Genomic DNA, 17,476 nt, shown 5'->3' on the forward strand with positions numbered 1-17,476 from the left:
TTCGTCACAAACATGTCAAATGAACACGAACTCGTATTCTGAAAGTAGACTAAGTGTCTATTGAATATACTTTTTCCATTTCGGTTCTATAAAGGATCACTCATCTCTCATAAAACGTGTCCTTCATCGCTCGATCTAATCCAAAGACCTCACATGCACACCATATTTCCTTTGTATTAGGTATCTACGCCTACGGCTTCTCGTAGACCCAGTCGAACTGAGCTGACTTCCAGGTCTGCAGCTCGCCCTCAGAGAACCAGAGCGCGATCTCCTTCTTGGCGTTCTCGACGCTGTCGGAACCGTGGCAGACGTTGCGGCCGACATCCTAGGAAATTAGATGTTAGCCTCATGACCGATTACAGTATTCAGGCATCAAAGAAGGGGTCATCTCACAATGGCATAGTCACCACGGATGGTGCCTGGAGCAGAGGCGAGAGGGTTGGTGGCACCAAGGATGGAACGTCCTGTCTTCACAGCGTCACGGCCTTCCCAGACCATGGCGCAGACTGGGCCGCTTTTCATGTCTGTGTTGAATGCGTTAGTCATTTCCATCCTATCATAAGAAAAGTGGGGCACCGAATGGTGGGATTGAGGGACGTACAGGCAATGAGACCTGGGAAGAATGGCTTGTCGGAGAGATCCTCATAGTGCTTCTCGAGATGAGCCTTGGTTGGGGTGGTGAGCTTGATCGCGGTAAGCTTGAAGCTGAAACACAGCGCTAGTGAGCTTCTCAACGATAGGGAGGCTGTATTGGAGTCGCAGCACAACGTACCCACGGTTCTCGAAGCGGGTGATTATGGGGCCGATCAAGCCACGCTGCAATAGTTGTTAGCAGGCTCATTCCCAATTGACTCGAGCAGTATTAGGCTATTGGTCTCTATAACGGTCAGTTACGTACCTGGACACCATCAGGCTTGATAGCAATGAAGCTGAAGAACTAGAGCGTTAGTCTCACCGCCTGTCCCTCTTATAACAGTAGAAACATACGTCTGCTCGTTGGAGGTCATGTTGGCTTCTTGTTGTTGTTTTGCTTGTATTTCGAGAGTTTTGCGGAGGTATCCTCGGTCCTTGAATCCTACACGGCTGAAGATGAGAGGGTCTGAGGGGGTGGTGGACGAGTTGTCTGGGTTCATCAAAAATGTTTGTTGTCTGGTGGGGAAAGTGGCGGGCTTGGCCCGAGCGCAGACGGCCCCTCGGGGTCTGCAGCTCAGGCCCACCCGTGCACGAGAAGCCACTAAGGTAATAAGGGCTGGGATATACGCTAGACTCTGTACAATTCAGAATGCACCGCTTGCAACCTGTCCAGTCTAGACCCACGAGCACCTGCGAATACTGACAAGTTCCCCCTACGTCCTATCAGATCGGGGGAGGAGTCTTTGCCAGGCAAACATGTATTCCCCTACAGCCTCGTCCCTGAGGTGGACGGGCGTTTTCCTTCTTTTTACCGCATTTTGCTCCTTGTTTACGCCGGCGGGTACGTCTACACCATCCTTCATCAGCCATTGAACCTGTTCATCAGCTTCCTGTATGTGCTGATCAGCTTCTCAGTGATGGTAAAGCATGAGAACTTCAAGACATGCGACCAGTCTGGCTTCTGTAAACGCAATAGGGCATATGCAGACGTCGCAACAGAAATCTCTTCGAACTGGAAATCTCCTTACAACCTCGACGCGAAATCCATCACCTTCGAAGATGGGCAATTGTCTGGAACAATACTCAAAACAGTGGGAAAGGCTGGTGAGACGGTCCGGTTACCGCTCACCGTAACGTTTTTAGAATCTGGAACCGCAAGGGTTACTGTTGACGAAGAGAAGCGCCAAAAGGGCGACATCGTGCTGCGGCACGATAGCAAGGCAAGGAAAGAGCGATACAATGAGGCGTCGAAATGGGCTATTGTGGGTGGCCTCAAGATTAGCTCTGGCGCTGCTTTGAGCAGGGAGACCGAGGTTGGCACCACAAAGGTGCACTATGGACCCGCCGGAAAGCATGAGGCTGTCATCCATCACTCGCCATTCAGCATCCAATTTAAACGCGACGGTGAAACGCACATTAAATTTAACGAGAGAGGATTTATGAATATGGAACACTGGCGACCTAAGATTGAGAAACCAGAACCGAAGGAAGGAGAAGAACAAGCACTCAAAACGGCTGAGGCAACTGATGAAGACGAGAGCACCTGGTGGGATGAGTCTTTCGGCGGGAATACGGACACCAAGCCTCGAGGACCGGAAAGCGTGGCTTTGGATATCTCCTTCCCCGGTTATGAGCATGTGTATGGCATTCCAGAGCATGCTAGTAAAATGGCTTTGAAGGAGACAAGGTAAGAAAATCTTCTTTATACTAATATTTTCCATTGACCTATGAATTTATGCAGGGGAGGCGATGGGAACTATAACGAGCCATACCGTCTTTACAACGCCGACGTGTTCGAGTATGAGCTTGACAGCCCGATGACTCTTTATGGCTCTATCCCTTTTATGCAGGCTCATCGGAAGGGTTCCACTGTTGGAGTTTTCTGGTTGAATGCGGCTGAGACTTGGATTGATGTGACCAAGGCAAAATCCGGAACGAACCCACTCAGTCTCGGTGTTAAATCGGCCGTCGACACCCAAACTCACTGGACCTCCGAAAGCGGAATCTTGGATGTCTTCGTTCTACTTGGACCAACTCCCAAGGACATCAGCCAGACCTATGGCGAGTTGACTGGCTTCACAGCTCTTCCTCAGCAGTTCGCTATTGCGTATCACCAATGCAGGTGGAACTACGTTAGCGATCAGGATGTTATGGATGTCGACCGTAGATTTGATAAGCACAAGATCCCATACGATGTGATTTGGCTTGACATCGAGTATACGGATGGCAAGAAATATTTTACCTGGGACCCACTGACGTTCACCGATCCTAAGAAGATGCACAAGCACTTGAATAAGCGCGAAAGGAAACTTGTTGCCATCATCGATCCACATATCAAGAACACCGACAAATACCCCGTCGTGGAAGAGTTAAAGAGTAAAGGGCTTGCCGTTAAGAACAAGGACGGTAATGATTACGAAGGATGGTGTTGGCCTGGTTCATCTTACTGGGTCGACTGCTTCAACCCTGCATCTATCGCTTGGTGGAAGACCCTGTTCAAGTATGACAGCTTCAAAGGTACAGGCCCAAATACATTCATCTGGAACGATATGAACGAGCCCTCGGTCTTCAACGGCCCTGAAACCACTATGCCCAAAGACAATCTTCACTATGGCAACTGGGAACACCGCGATGTGCACAATATCAATGGCATGACCTTCCACAATGCCACTTACGATGCTCTCCTTGAGCGAAAGAAGGGTGATATCCGTCGACCATTTGCTCTCACTCGCTCTTTCTTCGCGGGCAGTCAACGCATCGGCGCCATGTGGACGGGTGATAACTTAGCTGAATGGTCCCATCTTGCAGCTTCTATCCCTATGGTCCTCAACCAAGGTATCTCAGGCTTCCCGTTTGCAGGAGCAGATGTTGGTGGCTTCTTTGGCAATCCGAGTAAAGAGCTCCTCACTCGCTGGTACCAGGCCGGTACTTTCTACCCCTTCTTCCGTGGCCATGCCCACATCGACACGAGGCGCCGCGAGCCCTACATCCCTGGGTCGCCCTATACAGAGATCATTACCCAAGCGCTGAGGCTCAGATACCAACTCCTCCCAGCCTGGTATACCGCATTCCACGAAGCCAGCACGACCGGCGCACCCATCGTGCGCCCGAACTTCTACGTGCATCCAGAGGATGACAAGGGTTTCGCAATTGATGACCAGTTGTACATTGGCTCAACTGGTCTCCTGGCCAAGCCAGTCGTTGCGGAAGGCGCGGATAGTGTCTCGATCTACACCGCAGACGATCAACCATACTATGACTACTTCGACTACACAACCTACTCTGGCGCCGGACATCACACCATTAAAGCGCCACTAGACAAGATCCCACTGCTCATGCAAGGCGGCCACATTATCCCCCGCCGCGATCGCCCCCGCCGCAGCAGTGGCTTGATGAAATGGGATCCCTTCACCCTTGTGGTAGTTCTCGACAAGGCTGGCAACGCGGAAGGCACCCTCTATGTTGATGACGGCGAGACGTTCGATTTTGAGCAAGGTGCCTACATCCACCGACACTTCCAGTTCGACAAGGCGACCAAGGCGCTCACATCCATCAACATTGGCGATACAGGCGCCAAGACTGCCGCCTGGCACAAGACGATGGGCAAGGTGAGGGTAGAGAGAGTTATCATCGTAGGCGCGCCGAGCGAGTGGAAGGGTAAGACGGAAGTAGTAGTCAGTGAGGAGGGCGCTAAGGAGAGTGCCAGGAAGAAGAAGGTTGAGTTTACGTTTCACCCAGCGCTAGGCAAGAAGGCGGCGTGGGCGGTGGTCAGGGATCCCAAAGTCGCAGTTGGGAAGGGGTGGAAGATTGATTTTTCGTAAACGCGAATCCGAGAGTAGAATACCATGATTTTGGGGCCAAGGTGGAAATCTACATAGATGATCGGCAATGCAGGTTGGAGTTTTGGTTTTTAAGGATGCCATTGGATTGAAGATGTTTCATTTGACGCTCTGTGGTGTTAGATGCGCTGTAAGGCACTGAGGCACAGTGACGCTCGCAGCAACTCGAGCATTCCCCCTTTCAGTTTACATTCCATTGTGGATTTTAGGTGATTTAGATTCCAGGCCTGTTTCTCCCTCTGAGAGCATCCGGATCGGTACACTCGATTTTGAATCACACATGGCTCACCGAAAAGTTCTTTGGACCTTGCTCAATGATAGGTTGTATGTACAATCACACAATGAGCACAGACCATATATTGCTCGACCTCACCTCAGAGCACCTCAAAGCCGTCTTCATGATCCTTCCAGCCAAAAATAGTCTTGCCAATCCCAACCCCTGGTCAAAGATTGGGAGGTATATATACTCTGCTAGTTCAATTTTTTAAGTGCGAATGTGCCTGAGATATGCAAGCGCGCGCTCAACACCGTGATTGGATGTTACGCCACTTTGTCGACTCTCCGCCAATCATCAGTTGTTTCAGATGTCGGATTTCGAAAACCATTTTCGACATTAGATCTTTCATAAAACCGGAATCCCGCTTCTGGTTTCCTGTATCTAGGCTTCGAGCTCTCTAGCGGTTTCAGATAACCGTGTTGAAGACGGTGATGGGTGGGCCATTCTGCTCATTTGGCAGCGAGACGCTGGGATGGAGGGTGCATGATGCCCTTAGAGCGTGACTCGCGATCCGCACCATGTCGAAGAGCTGAGCCTCGGACGGCACAGCAGTTCAAATTTTGGGAACCCGTTTCTCGTTTCTCGTTTCCTTTTTGCCACTGTGTGGACACATGTTTTCAGCCTTGGTTAGCCGGCTTCGAAACCAACTTTGCGGTTTTCGAAAACAGCCTTCTGGCTTTTTGTAATTGGCCCAAGTCTGGCTTTAGGCTTCTGACTACTAGCTTCTAACTTCCTGATTTTCGGGTTCTCGCTTTGGGGGCCTCATTTCCGGTTTCTCAATCTAGGTTGCGAGTACCTAGTATCTGGTATTCGGTATCTGGTATTCGATGTATGGCACTAGTACTCAGTGACTGAAGCCTGAATCCCAAATCCTAAATACTAGATAACGAAAACCTAGATATCTAGTTTCCGGTTTCTCTGGACAGGCAAATCTCCTAATTCCTATTTGGTATTGTCTACTCCCTATATCCGGATTTGTGTATTTTTTATTCCCTGCCGCCTGTTGCTTATTCCCGTTTCCCGACTCTCATTTCCATTTCACGTTTCTCGTTTCGTGTTTCCTACATTCCACTTTCGACCTTCCACCACTCCAATTCTTCATTGCCCAGATTCTACTCGGCATCTTCTACACGGCATTTGCAGATTGTTAATTTGCACCTTTAAGTTTCCATTCTCGAATTTTCTATATTCTGCTTTTCAGATTCCGGGTTCTGGCTTCCCGCTTCTCGTTTCCCGTTTTCCGTTTCCCGTTTCTTATCTCCCATTTCCTGTTTCCAATTTCTCGTTTCCCTTTTCTCGTTTCTAGTATCCTATGTGCCATTTCTAGTTCCTATTTTCCATTTTCCTTTCCTATTTTCAATTCCAGAATTCTGAAACCGAAAAGCGGTTTTCTGATTCCGTTCTTGAGTTTTCGCAAAATTTTTCTAATTCCTGTAAACCGTATTACGAAAACGGGTTCTCGTTATTAAGTCTTAGGAACTGAAAATATGTTTATCGTTTTCGTAGGACTTTAGGGGTTTAAAGAGTCCCCCAAAATCTCTTTTTTGAGATGGTACTTCTCTCCGACTCATTAGTTTTCGTGCACTTGCCATTCCTCGACCTCATACCAGTGGCAAGCATTTGCGGTACAAAAAGCTCCATTAGTCTGGCCATCTTAAACCTTTAGAGCATCCAGTTTTCCAGCCCGGCGCTCGTACAATTTCTGTTGCTATCACGAATAAACAGCGTTGAATTATGTAGGAAACCAATAAAACATTGCTACTATATCCGTTGACTTATCAAGCATCGTAGTAGTCGAAAATCCGAATCGATTTTGTTAGAGCCTTAAAATGGTAGCCCGCTTTCCACGCAACCATGCCTTGAAGAAGTCCAGCTACGATCCCCAACGTGTAACGTTCAAGCAACTTCATCAGATCCGAATAACCGGGAAGATTGCTCGCATCTCGAAACGGAGAGCAGATATTTCCCGCCAAAGAGGCCGGCGCTTAGGTAGCCGCTTAAAAAGGCTATGTCAGCGCTTCCAGGTGATTACAATTGGCGGTCGACCTGTGCTGAGAATTCTGTATTTCCTCAGGCTTCAAAGTGGATTTGTTCAGGTGGACGAGACAATGGAAGAGATATTTCCAGTTCAAAACTCCACTCAAAGCCCGTGTCCAGATGACTTCATGATGGATTGGTCTCCTACGCTTCCTCCCAACCTCTCAATCGCTCATAAAGGAATACATCAGGAGCTGGAAGTAGACCATTCAGCCCTCGAAAGTTCGCTCGGTCATTTAGTGGATGAGGGAGACACATTTTGCGTTGTAGTGCTTGGTGAGAAGGATTTCCTGGCGGGAAAAGATGCGTTGGGCAATCATACATTCTTGGAGGAAGAGTCAGAGAGTTCAGAGTCCGAAGACGAAGGCGATGGCGATGACGGTGACGAAGATGAATACGAGCCACCCTGGGATTTGGGAGTTTTCGCAAGTGTAAATTTCTTTAGAACTTATCCATCCAGGTTAACGACTTGAAATGTTTATATGAATTCGGGATAATCCCTTCCATAACTATCCTACATTAAAGCCTTGCCTATGAAAGTAGCGCCAATTCTCAACTTCTGTGACCCTTTTTATCTCCTTCGACCCTATCGATCCGATGACTTGATCTTGCCAAATTTGAATGTTCTACGCATTACCAGTCGATCGAAAGTGTAAACCTGAGCAGGTACCACCACCGCCAATCCGTTTGGTAGCACCACCATTAAATAGTCCAGGCGGTTGATTAGAAGCTCCGAAATCTCTATCTCGACCCGGCCACTGTGCAATAACTGGATTGTGGTATATCTGGGAAGCGTAATATTCGAGTTTCTTTATGGAACAACCAAAACCTATGGACGTAGTAGTCCGCACTTTTTAAACATGGGAGCTAAGAGGGGAGGGCTGAAGAAGGGGACGAGGCTAGTCCGTGTTAGGGTAGCCTAGGTGCGAGGGCCATGCTGGATATCTGTCGATCGGAAAACCAAAAGATAAAAAGAATGATGACTCTGTCTCATTCTAAGAGGCCCTAGAGCCTCACTATATACACTAAGTAGGTGGCAAAGACTGACGTCGACACTGACGTCGATTTGAAACTGTTACCTCATTGCTACTTGATCGACTTGGGTAATAGGTAATAGAAGGGTAATAGAAACTGGATAATAGGTAATGGAAATAGTGTAAGCAAATACGATCTCGATCGACAATATCAGGTGGGGAGGGGTTGATGATGGCCATTATTTTATGTTATATGGCTTATATTGATACAAAATTTTGCTAGCGGGGAAATGGGAATGAGTTTGGGAATTGAGTGCTTGCTCACTTGACCAGTGCTTAGGGAGAATATAAAGGACGACTGTATAGATTCTAACGTGCTTGTAGCGGCTATTATATAGATAGAATGGTGATACTCGGGAGGATGGTTCGAAATAGGGATTAGAGCGCTGGTTCACTACAAACGCGACCAACCACCAACTTTGACGCCTTTGATTCAGACTATTAATGGTTTTTAGACATGTCAAAATTGGAAAAATTCTGTAACAAAGTTATAAATAGTAAAAACAGCAAGATGCCAAACCGCAGTTGAAGGCTCCATATAGGTGGTAGCCAAGCCAATTATTTGGTTCCATTATCATTTGGTGAAATATGAGATACATCAATGTGAAAGTTCGGGACGGTACTCGATGCTGGGAAATAGATTTGGACGTAAATGACATACGCGAATATGACTAAGCACAAATAACATCACAAGGAAATGCCAAGAACGCCAGCCTCCCAAAATTTCAGAGATTGCCGTTGAGATTTGCAACGAGTTCGCGGACTGCCGCTTTTGAGGCTTCTACTTCCACATTCATCAGCTCTTGGAAAGGCTTATCGGCAAAAAACACCAAGATGAATGCACTGATAAGCAGAAAAAGCACTATTACGAAAAATGCTACACGTCCTAAATCAAGCTTCTGCAAGATCCATAGGAACACCCAGAGAATCGAAGGGATCAGAAGAACTATCTGAACCAACAATGCCTGGACGAGGAGGAACTTCTTCCAGCTCGTAAACGCCATACCAGGGGCAACCTTAGGCTGTTGTTCTTCGAGCGGCTGTTCACCAGGGGGTTCGGAGTCTGGATCTCTCGTCAACTTTATCCGGTGGTTTAAGCATAGACTATCAGCTCACCTTTGGCATCAGCATTTCCCACACCATCATCGGCTGGCGGTTCTCTAGCGCCTGTTGTTTCGGGTTCCCCAACCCCTACTGGNCTGGGCTCTTCGACACTTCTCTTTTTTTGGTGAATTACTTGGCCTGGGACGTTCGTTCCTTTGAGNNATACATGCTTNTATGTTCCCCTCATACCATTTCTGTGACGCGTCCAACCACCGCCCCGTGAACTGGACTCGGCCGTAAGATACGAGGAAGAACCCAGCCCAGGCGTGTTTTTGATTTCGTCTAATTCCGCGGCTTCTGCTCTGAGCTTATTGCTGAGACTGGTATCAGCATGTCCAACCGTGCCCTCCACGTCTTTTCTCTCTCGTGTTCCATTCTCAAACTCTGTAGGAGGGATGGTCTTGCGATTATCTTCCTCGACATGGCGCCCGTGCAAGTCTTTCGAGGGGTTGGATGGCTTGGATCTTCCTGGGGATCCAGGCGATGTATGCGCACCCTCAACGGGCGATAGGTGGCTCGGTAGAGCTTTCTCGGATGGATCAAAGACAGGCTCGCCACGTCGTGGCTGCTCTATCATTGGGTCACTGTGACGATGAATGCCAAGGGCACTAGCGGTCGAATGAGAAGGTCTACGTTTTGACTCTACTCAAATTAGCAATATTCTGGAAATTACACCACTAGAGGACCCACCCTTGGTATACATGGGAAAAGCAAGAAGACCAAGCTGCTGGTTAGTTTCGCTCTTACACCTGGGCATATAGGCAGTGGCTTTCTAAACTAAAGAAGCACTTGTGCAAAAGTAAAGAGATTCGGGGATTTATTGCTAGCCATTCACACAAGGCGGCTTATTATGATAATGCGGTGAGGCGCCCACCGGTTGTCGAAAACGTTCGGAGTACGTACGCCCTTCAAGGGCAGTGTGAGGCGTCGGGCGTCGTTGGGTTATCATTCAACATATCGAAATACTTGTTAGGAGCATGTGGTAAGATTAGCGTGCTCGCTGTCCCTCAAGATGTCCCGACTGTTTGGTATCTTGATGCCTCGTAACTTTCTTACGGCAAGGCAGACCTTGACGGAACAGCCTGAGTGAAGTAAAGGCTGAGCATGCATCGGACAAGTGGGCCAGCTGCAAGTGCTACTGATGCGAATAATGATGGCTGAGATTCCTAAGTAGATCCATAAAGCCTATTTGAAAAACATAGTATTGTTAAACATGTTGCTATACCGAGTGAGAGTAAGTAGTCATCGTTAGCAGGAAAGTTGCTGCACCACTAACTCGTCTGTTAAATCGGCTAGATCGATCTTCACTAAACCCATTTGGTGATAGGTAAAAAGCCTCCCCTCGACTTCAGCCTTGTCACCCACAAAGCACAGCGGAGCAATCCCGCATATTCCGCCTAGCTTGAGGCTATGCCGCATTGTTGGGCATCATTCAGCGGCAAGCAAGCAGTTTTCGGTGTACATATGCGGTACTTGTTGAACGGTGTGGCAGTACGGCATCAGAGTCCAGATCTGGGCAGAGTCTTCGATGGCGGAGGATTGAAAGTTGAAACTGGGCAGAGAGTCACAAGCAACTCCATCCTGCTTACTCCACTCACTAGTCGCTGCCTCACTGACTAGGGTCTATCCAAATAATGTGCTTTCAATTATACCCGTAGTTTCGAAAGCAGGTAAACTCTCAGTACTGTCAGCGGTATTTTCTAAATCACTTACTGGGGCATGAAACATTATTCACCCTTTATTTACTCGAATTCCACCAAGAAAAGATTTTTTATTTATTTATGAGGCTACTGATGTCTTACTACAAAATGTAAAGGCAAAATAAAACAATTACGGGACTTGGCTCGACCCTAAATCTCCCCTACACTTACCTCATACCAACCTCACCGGCTTCCTAAAACTTACCTTCAAACACCTCCGCACTTGCCCAGCGCCAGCTGAAAGAATCTACGAGCCCAACCCCCTAAAGTTCGCTTTACCCGGTTTGAAAATCTTCGGGCACGGCGAGCAAGTAACCTACCAGTAAAGAAAACGTTGCTCGGCTGTGACGTCTCAGAGCTCGCAGCAAGATGCTGCTCTCCATTCTGAAGATCTATATCTTGCTGAATGATTTGAACCGCTAGACTTCGGAATTCATCATCTACTCTATCTCTCTCCCAGCCAATGCTACTCTCGGCCCCTGAGCCTCGTAGAGGTGGCCTACCGAGATACAGTGAGCCTCCCGAGAAAAGGCTAGGCAGCAGAAGCGGCCTGCCGAGATAAATCGGCGGTGGCGCTGGGCCGTCTACTGGACGCATTATACGGCTTACCTCTTGGCGCTTTTGATTAACTGTTGGCCGAATGACCGGAGAAAGCTTCTGAATCTGGCTAAATTGAGCGACCTGAGTGCGCAGATTACCAAGATTCAGAAGACCTGGCCTGCGTCGAATTCGCATTTCGCTATCGCTCAAAGCCCGCAGTTCCACATTACCCGTTTCTTGAACTTCAGTCAAGTTGCTGTTGAGCGAAGCGCTTTGACTGTAGACCGAAATTCCATTATCCTCACCGCCATCATCACTGCCGTATGTCGAAAATGCCGACTTCATATTTACCGCCGTCAGGATGGGCTGACGATGCCCGAAGTCTCGTCCCGTGACCGGTGCAGGCCTCAAGGCATACGCTATGAACACCTCCTTCAACAGACTTACCGTATTGGCCTTCTTGATCTCAACCTTCGGGAACGGCGCCGCCTTCTCTGGCTTTACTATCTCCTTGATGCCGAACTCGGTAACCCCATCAAAGTTCTCAAAAGGATCATTACCCCGATCAGCGTTTGCACCGCCAACCTGCGCTGGCGCCGATCCTGCAACCGCAGCCTTGACCCTCCGCGCCAACTTACCCAGCATCTTCAGTCGTTTTGGCCGCGGCGGCACAACAGGAGGCTGCCTAGCCATCAGGACTAGATAGCGCTCATACCACGGCAGATCGCTGCGAAAATAGCCCTCCCAGGACCACGACTGGTCGTCTTTTGGCTTTGGCTGCTGCGCGGCCAGTCGCCGAGGCCGGGGCTGGGGCAGAAACGCACGACACGCTTCGGCGCCCATGGGCGAGAAGCTGGGGATCAAGCCACCTTCGGCGATGCAGCAGGGGTGCTTGAAGCAGGGATGGAGGTGCAGATGCTCCGAGGAGCTGCAAGGCGTTCCAGGGAGAGAGAGACGTTGGCCTCTTCCCCATGCTGGAAGTGCAACGCGTGTACACTGGTGTGGCACGGCTGAAGGGGGGATGATGGCGGCGAAGCGGAGGCGGGCGCGGAGAGCAGGTGTTGGGGGCTTCGCGACCTCTGGGATTGCGAAGCCGATGATGACTTGCATTGTGGGGGTTTCAGGGTGTTGAGACATGGAGCGGGGAGACGGCTGGTGTTGATACTTACCTATGGCTTCAAAACTTTTTGATCTGCTGCTTGAAAACGATCTATGCTTGTGACCGGCACAATCAATTCTCTAGACGAGCTGCTTTCAAGACCAGATCCAACGGTAGAAGTGAGCTAGCCCCGCGGTGTTCGGGACAAACCCAGATTCCGGTGGATGCAACTTATACTACCTTCCCCGTAACGATACACAATGCCATTGTACGTGCTCTCGATAAAGTGTTTTTAGACAAAGGGTTGCGTTAAAGAGATATGTTGAATATTCTGCAGATGCTTTGAACTAAACAAAGGAAATTGATATGACAACCGAATTCACTATCTGTACAACGAACGCCAAGAACACCACACGCGTGTCATCACTAGGGCACGCGCGATATGTCTGTTGCCAAAAAAATGAATAATCAGTGTGGTAATACAGGTTCCAATCCAAAAACTTAAACCTTCTAAGCACCCTTCAGGCCCTCCCGATGATGCAATAATTCTCGCGGTTCATGAACGTCCTACAGCCAAGCACGCTAAGACGCCGTCTACCATTCGCTTTTGTTGTAACATCTCTTTCTCTAACTCTCCCTCGCTGTTGCAATTTGGGTCCTCACAAAAGGCTTCTAGGCCAATCTAGATACACATCAAGTCCCACAGCCTATCGCTAGCCCACTCTTCCTTTTCGTCAGTGATAATCTAGGTGTTTGTGGGGCTACGATCCACTCCCTCAACATCCGGCACGGTCCCAGCATATCAACACAATAATCCCGATTATTGCGAGGTGGGAGAGGGTTGTTGATGAGATCATCGCCGAATTCGTGTTCGAAGAACCACTTAATGTAGTCTGCTTGGCGACTGCATCCCCGGGGAATCTCAAAAGCTGTCGAGAGTATCGAAAGACTAAGAAAAGGAGGTGGTCTTCTTGATCGGAGATATGAAGAACTGCAAATAGCGGCTCAATACGACTGATAATTTCTTTAGCGAGATAGGCCGCTCAACCTTCATAGAAAAGGATGCCTCCAATGGGTTCTGGAATGCCTTCAAGCTCCTTCGCAGAATGTGAAAGATCATGAAACTGGACGTCTGCCCAAGTATTAGGCTCCATATTTAATCTGTTGAGGGCTCTCGATCGTGATCAGTTGCTGAAGACGAATTCAAGGGGCTCCTAGATGTAATTACAAAAGTTATCTCGAAAAAATTGAAGATTTTGGGGTTGCGCTGCATCCTCGCGGCGGTTCATAGTAAAAGTCTTTCGAAGTTATTGTGAATTGACTCATATAAAGGCTCTTAAGGCCGACCTAAGCAGTAATTTCCAGTAGAGACGTAGATGGAAAAATAGAAGCTTTATCTAAAAGCTATGAATAAATTTGAAGCGAAGCAGGAAATTTTGCGCAGTAAGGTCAGGCCTTGCGATGCTATCGAAGCCCTGTGACCAAGGTCATGAGGCCGCCGCATCACCATTTGGAACAGTTGAAGTTTCCGTGGATCGCCGATCTTCTCCAATACTGGTAGTAGGTGGTGATTCAAGCGACTTTTCAGTGACTAGGCGGATGAGGTATGCTGCTGTATCACCTGCGCCGTCTATCTGGCCGAGCTTTGACTCGAAGAGTTGGGCGTCACGGAGCAACCTACGTAAAAAATGTCAACATTCGAGGGAAACCGTAGATTTGATCTGAAGTTGCAGTTTAGGGTATGGTCTAATACATACCTTGCTTTCCCTGCTGGTGTTCTAACAACAGTATCAGCAAAGGCTTTCCCAACTTGATCCCTGTAACTTTCAAAGACTGGAACCATAATCATGCGGACAGACATCTCAGATAGGTGCTTGTCTATGATCTTGTGAAGCGTTGTTGTCTCCTTAGTCAATGTCTCCATATTTGGACTGGCTTGCCGCTCAGAATCAGCGTCCCAATCTATTTTCTTCAGATTTCTGACGTGAACAGTTGCCCGATTGCTCATAATGTCGATGAGTTTGTCGTGGATGCTAACTTGCTGGTCTTGCAGTAACCTCTTCACGTTGTCAAACTCGGCTAGAGGTGGTTTAGATCCAGAATAATGCCTTCGAGCAAATTCTCTGACGTATGGCAATGAGGCTATAATGAAGCTCAAAGCTTGTGAGGCGATTGCAAGATGCTTTGTGTTGATATTTTTTAACCCTGCGGTAGCAATAGCACCGGCCCCGAGTATGAGTTGGCAAAGGCGGGAGTTGAAAAGCTTAAGATATTCGCAGATTAACGTCGAGACTTCGGAAGTCATGCTTGGTATCGCGGCGATCAGATTTTCAAACCGATCAATACCTCGTAAAACTGCGAAGGCCGAGTCGCAAACAATATACTTTTCCTCGTCAATGATTGCAGTGATCGGGCCTCTGCTTTTGTCTTTCAACGTTCCGTTGGTCTCAGTCGCTGTCGTACCATTCGTTGTGGTACTTTCAATGGCTTCCCAAACCATTGCGCTTGTAGACCAGTAAGCGGGATCACTTGTCATTCCCTGCAGTATCCTCGAAAGCACCGAATTTTCTACATCTCCGAAGTCTTTGGCCTCCCAGCGGTCTGACTCCATGGCCTGAGCCAGCTGCTGTTTCTCTGTCTCGCCCATGTGCGACACGAACTCGCCGATATGGCCATTGATGACGCCCTTCAATGCTGCACCAGACCTTCCCGAGACAGCCTCACACTCGTCCGCGAATAGCCTATTAAGGTTGAAGTATCTCAGGAATCGGTGTAACGGTAAATGAATAGTTGACTCGGACCTGACTTTGAGAATCTTCGTTATCTGTGTTTGTGCCGCGTCTACAGCCTGGCCCAATAGGCTAGACATATCTAATGCTTGCATTAACTCTTCCTGAAGATTATTAGAATCTTGATTTGAGCCACCTGCATTCATGTACCCATCGATGCTGCCGATGTTTGGACTTCTTGGTGGAGAACGTAGCCCTCCTCCGGACACTGGTGGAGTGCTGACTCCGCTGGTAACATCAAGAAGCACCTTAACTTGAATACTGAGTCTCCGCAGAGCTTCACCAACATCAGCATAGATTTTGACAAACAACTCCTCAGCATCGGCCGGGTCCAAAGCACGCAGGTTGCGTGAAAGTATCAAAGATTTGTCCTGCGCACTGTACATGCGGCTGCTCCTTGTAGATATCGACGTTGCAGATTCCGCATCGTCATCTGTCGCGCTCGGAAGGTGGTGCCGGATTAATAGTTTCATTTCCCGTACAATTGCATCCCTAAAAGCCGATGTTGCTGGGCCTGTATAGTTCGATCCGCTAAGTCCAATAAGATTTGCTCTCAAATCAGAGCGAAATTTGCCACTAGTCTGCAAAAACGCTGGTATTGTTGACTGAATCCTTTTGTGATCGCCGCGTGATCTTTGAGAGGTAGAGGCAGAGGCCCAGCGCTTCAGTGTTTCTCCATGGGGAACGCGTTGTATGTGCTGACGCAAATCTACGAGTAGCGTTTCAAGGAACCTTGCCTCAAATCCTTTGCCAACACGGTACCTCAGCTGCTGCATGCCTTCGCCCAGTCCATGCAATGCCTTGAGCCCACGCAAATCAATGATATTTGATGGTAGATGTGGTTGGAGCCAAGAGACCGCCTGTGTATCAGTGATGTCCAAATCCCCAGATATAAGTTTCTCAACTGCGTCCATTCGGCTCATTGTAATTTCCAACTCGCCTCTGTCTATCATTTCTTCACAGTGTGACACTGCTTGCACTGTGGCTTGCAATTGGTCCATTGCTTCCGTTAATCTGCGGAGATTTTCTCTTCGGCGCTTCATTTCAATGACTTTGAGGCCACCAACCGCCATTTGCCTGTCTAAATTGCGAAGGTCTTCCCGCAATTTTTTGATCTTAGTGACTGAATCTGCAGCTTCGGACTGGAGCTCTCGAAGGGAGCCTAGGGCGGCGAAGAATGATGTAGAGGCAGTCGAGATGGAAGATATCAAATGCACCTCAACCGTGTCCATATACCACGACAGTTTCTCCTGCAGAATTGCATTAGTTGCCAGGGCTTTCCTTCCGCTCGGCTGCGAGATCTCGGCGGAACCATTCACGCCTTTTATATCATTACCCGTTTTCATTTGCGGTGGTCGAACAACTTCAGATCGTTCACTGACGATATCGAAGGTGCGAGGATTCTCTAGGTGGAAATTTTCTTCAAAATAGACATTAGGTATCGTAGATAAAGGCGTTAAAACGTGCATGTTCCGTTTTGATGCCCCCCCACTAGAGCGCCTTCGTGCTTGAGGAGTTTCTCCCGGCGATAGTGCTGTCACGGATAGATGCCTAGGCGTTGTTGAGCCTGCTTGTTCCATGCGCAACCCTCGCTCAAGTAGCTCAACAAATTCATCCTTCTTTGCCGAGTCTCTGTGAAATATTTGGGATGATCCACCATCAGCATCAGCCTTCGCCCGTTGGAAAGCGTCATATAAAGAACCGATTTGTGAAAGGTATGCGTTAAAAGCAGTTGGTTCCACATGAGGGATGTTGGTGAGAGTAACAGGGGGTATATCTTTCGTAGATGGAGGTTTGTGACCGAGTACAGTAGCAGCTGTATGTGGCAGCATCCCTGTGCGGACTATGGGAGGTTGAAGTAGAGTCGAGATAGCTGAGTAGCAAAGTTAGTGGCCTCTTCCTACGGCATATTATGTATCTCGTGCATGATGTAAATACCATTTTGCCCAGACTCCCTCACCGATCCCATTCTGCCTTGAGAGGACGTATCCAGGACTCCACCAACAGAATGGATCGAGCTCGCTGTCGACCCGCGGCGCGGCTGATACCTGCCGGTTGAACTCGGTCTCTGTGTCCAGTCATGTTGAGGAGAAGGCAGCGATTCGAAGCTATCAACAGATCTCCGGGGGGAGGGAGATGACATGGTCTAGCAGCAGAAGGGGAGTAGCTGACTGGTGGAGGCATAGGGATAGCATCGAGGGTTCCGAGGACTACCGCGGTATCATATCGCTCAAGGTCAGAATTTAATAGGCAAGGGGGTGCAAGAGAAGAGCGTCAAGATTTAAATTGATGGATTTAACGGGTAGAAAGGTGTCTAGACAAAAGTCGCACACACGCAACGCGAAAGCTTAGCCCGCTGACGGCCTCACCGCCAAGGCTTTCGGTATTAGGTCTCACGTGCTCTCCTTCACAAAGCCAATTCTC

The 17,476-nt window shown here is 48.6% G+C and overlaps 6 protein-coding genes across 6 annotated transcripts; 2 read left to right on the top strand and 4 right to left on the bottom strand.

Moving 5' to 3' along the window:
• Window positions 1-190: 190 nt before the first annotated feature.
• K441DRAFT_679843 (nucleoside diphosphate kinase) lies at window positions 191-1,007 on the bottom strand (the record flags this gene model as incomplete). The annotated part of the gene is made up of 6 exons (XM_067651312.1): window positions 191-325; window positions 394-524; window positions 602-705; window positions 773-816; window positions 899-929; window positions 988-1,007. The coding sequence occupies 6 exons, from the start codon at window positions 1,005-1,007 to the stop codon at window positions 191-193; spliced, it is 465 nt and encodes a 154-aa protein (XP_067500625.1).
• A 312-nt stretch (window positions 1,008-1,319) lies between these two features.
• K441DRAFT_665143 (glycoside hydrolase family 31 protein) lies at window positions 1,320-4,900 on the top strand. The gene is made up of 3 exons (XM_067649449.1): window positions 1,320-1,474; window positions 1,549-2,320; window positions 2,375-4,900. Exons 1-3 carry the CDS (start codon window positions 1,390-1,392, stop codon window positions 4,452-4,454), a joined length of 2,937 nt encoding a protein of 978 aa, XP_067500626.1. The 5' UTR covers window positions 1,320-1,389; the 3' UTR covers window positions 4,455-4,900.
• A 1,678-nt stretch (window positions 4,901-6,578) lies between these two features.
• K441DRAFT_679845 (uncharacterized protein) lies at window positions 6,579-7,259 on the top strand (the record flags this gene model as incomplete). The annotated part of the gene is made up of 1 exon (XM_067651313.1): window positions 6,579-7,259. One exon carries the CDS (start codon window positions 6,579-6,581, stop codon window positions 7,257-7,259), a length of 681 nt encoding a protein of 226 aa, XP_067500627.1.
• Window positions 7,260-8,338: 1,079 nt separating this feature from the next.
• K441DRAFT_698659 (uncharacterized protein) lies at window positions 8,339-10,131 on the bottom strand. Its single transcript, XM_067653089.1, has 3 exons — window positions 9,615-10,131; window positions 8,937-9,566; window positions 8,339-8,883 (listed from the first exon to the last, which is right to left on the bottom strand). The coding sequence occupies exons 1-3, from the start codon at window positions 9,679-9,681 to the stop codon at window positions 8,546-8,548; spliced, it is 1,035 nt and encodes a 344-aa protein (XP_067500628.1). The 5' UTR covers window positions 9,682-10,131; the 3' UTR covers window positions 8,339-8,545.
• Window positions 10,132-11,208: 1,077 nt separating this feature from the next.
• K441DRAFT_665145 (uncharacterized protein) lies at window positions 11,209-11,829 on the bottom strand (the record flags this gene model as incomplete). The annotated part of the gene is made up of 1 exon (XM_067649450.1): window positions 11,209-11,829. A coding segment is annotated over exon 1 (601 nt), but the record flags the coding sequence as incomplete, so codon positions are not given.
• Window positions 11,830-13,750: 1,921 nt separating this feature from the next.
• Window positions 13,751-17,195, bottom strand: K441DRAFT_576119 (Vps54-domain-containing protein; the record flags this gene model as incomplete). Its single annotated transcript, XM_067644190.1, has 3 exons — window positions 13,751-13,940; window positions 14,021-16,925; window positions 16,991-17,195. The coding sequence occupies 3 exons, from the start codon at window positions 17,193-17,195 to the stop codon at window positions 13,751-13,753; spliced, it is 3,300 nt and encodes a 1,099-aa protein (XP_067500630.1).
• Window positions 17,196-17,476: the final 281 nt, after the last annotated feature.

This window comes from Cenococcum geophilum, assembly GCF_001692895.1.
Source record: "Cenococcum geophilum 1.58 unplaced genomic scaffold K441scaffold_41, whole genome shotgun sequence".
Classification (NCBI taxonomy): domain Eukaryota; kingdom Fungi; phylum Ascomycota; class Dothideomycetes; order Gloniales; family Gloniaceae; genus Cenococcum; species Cenococcum geophilum.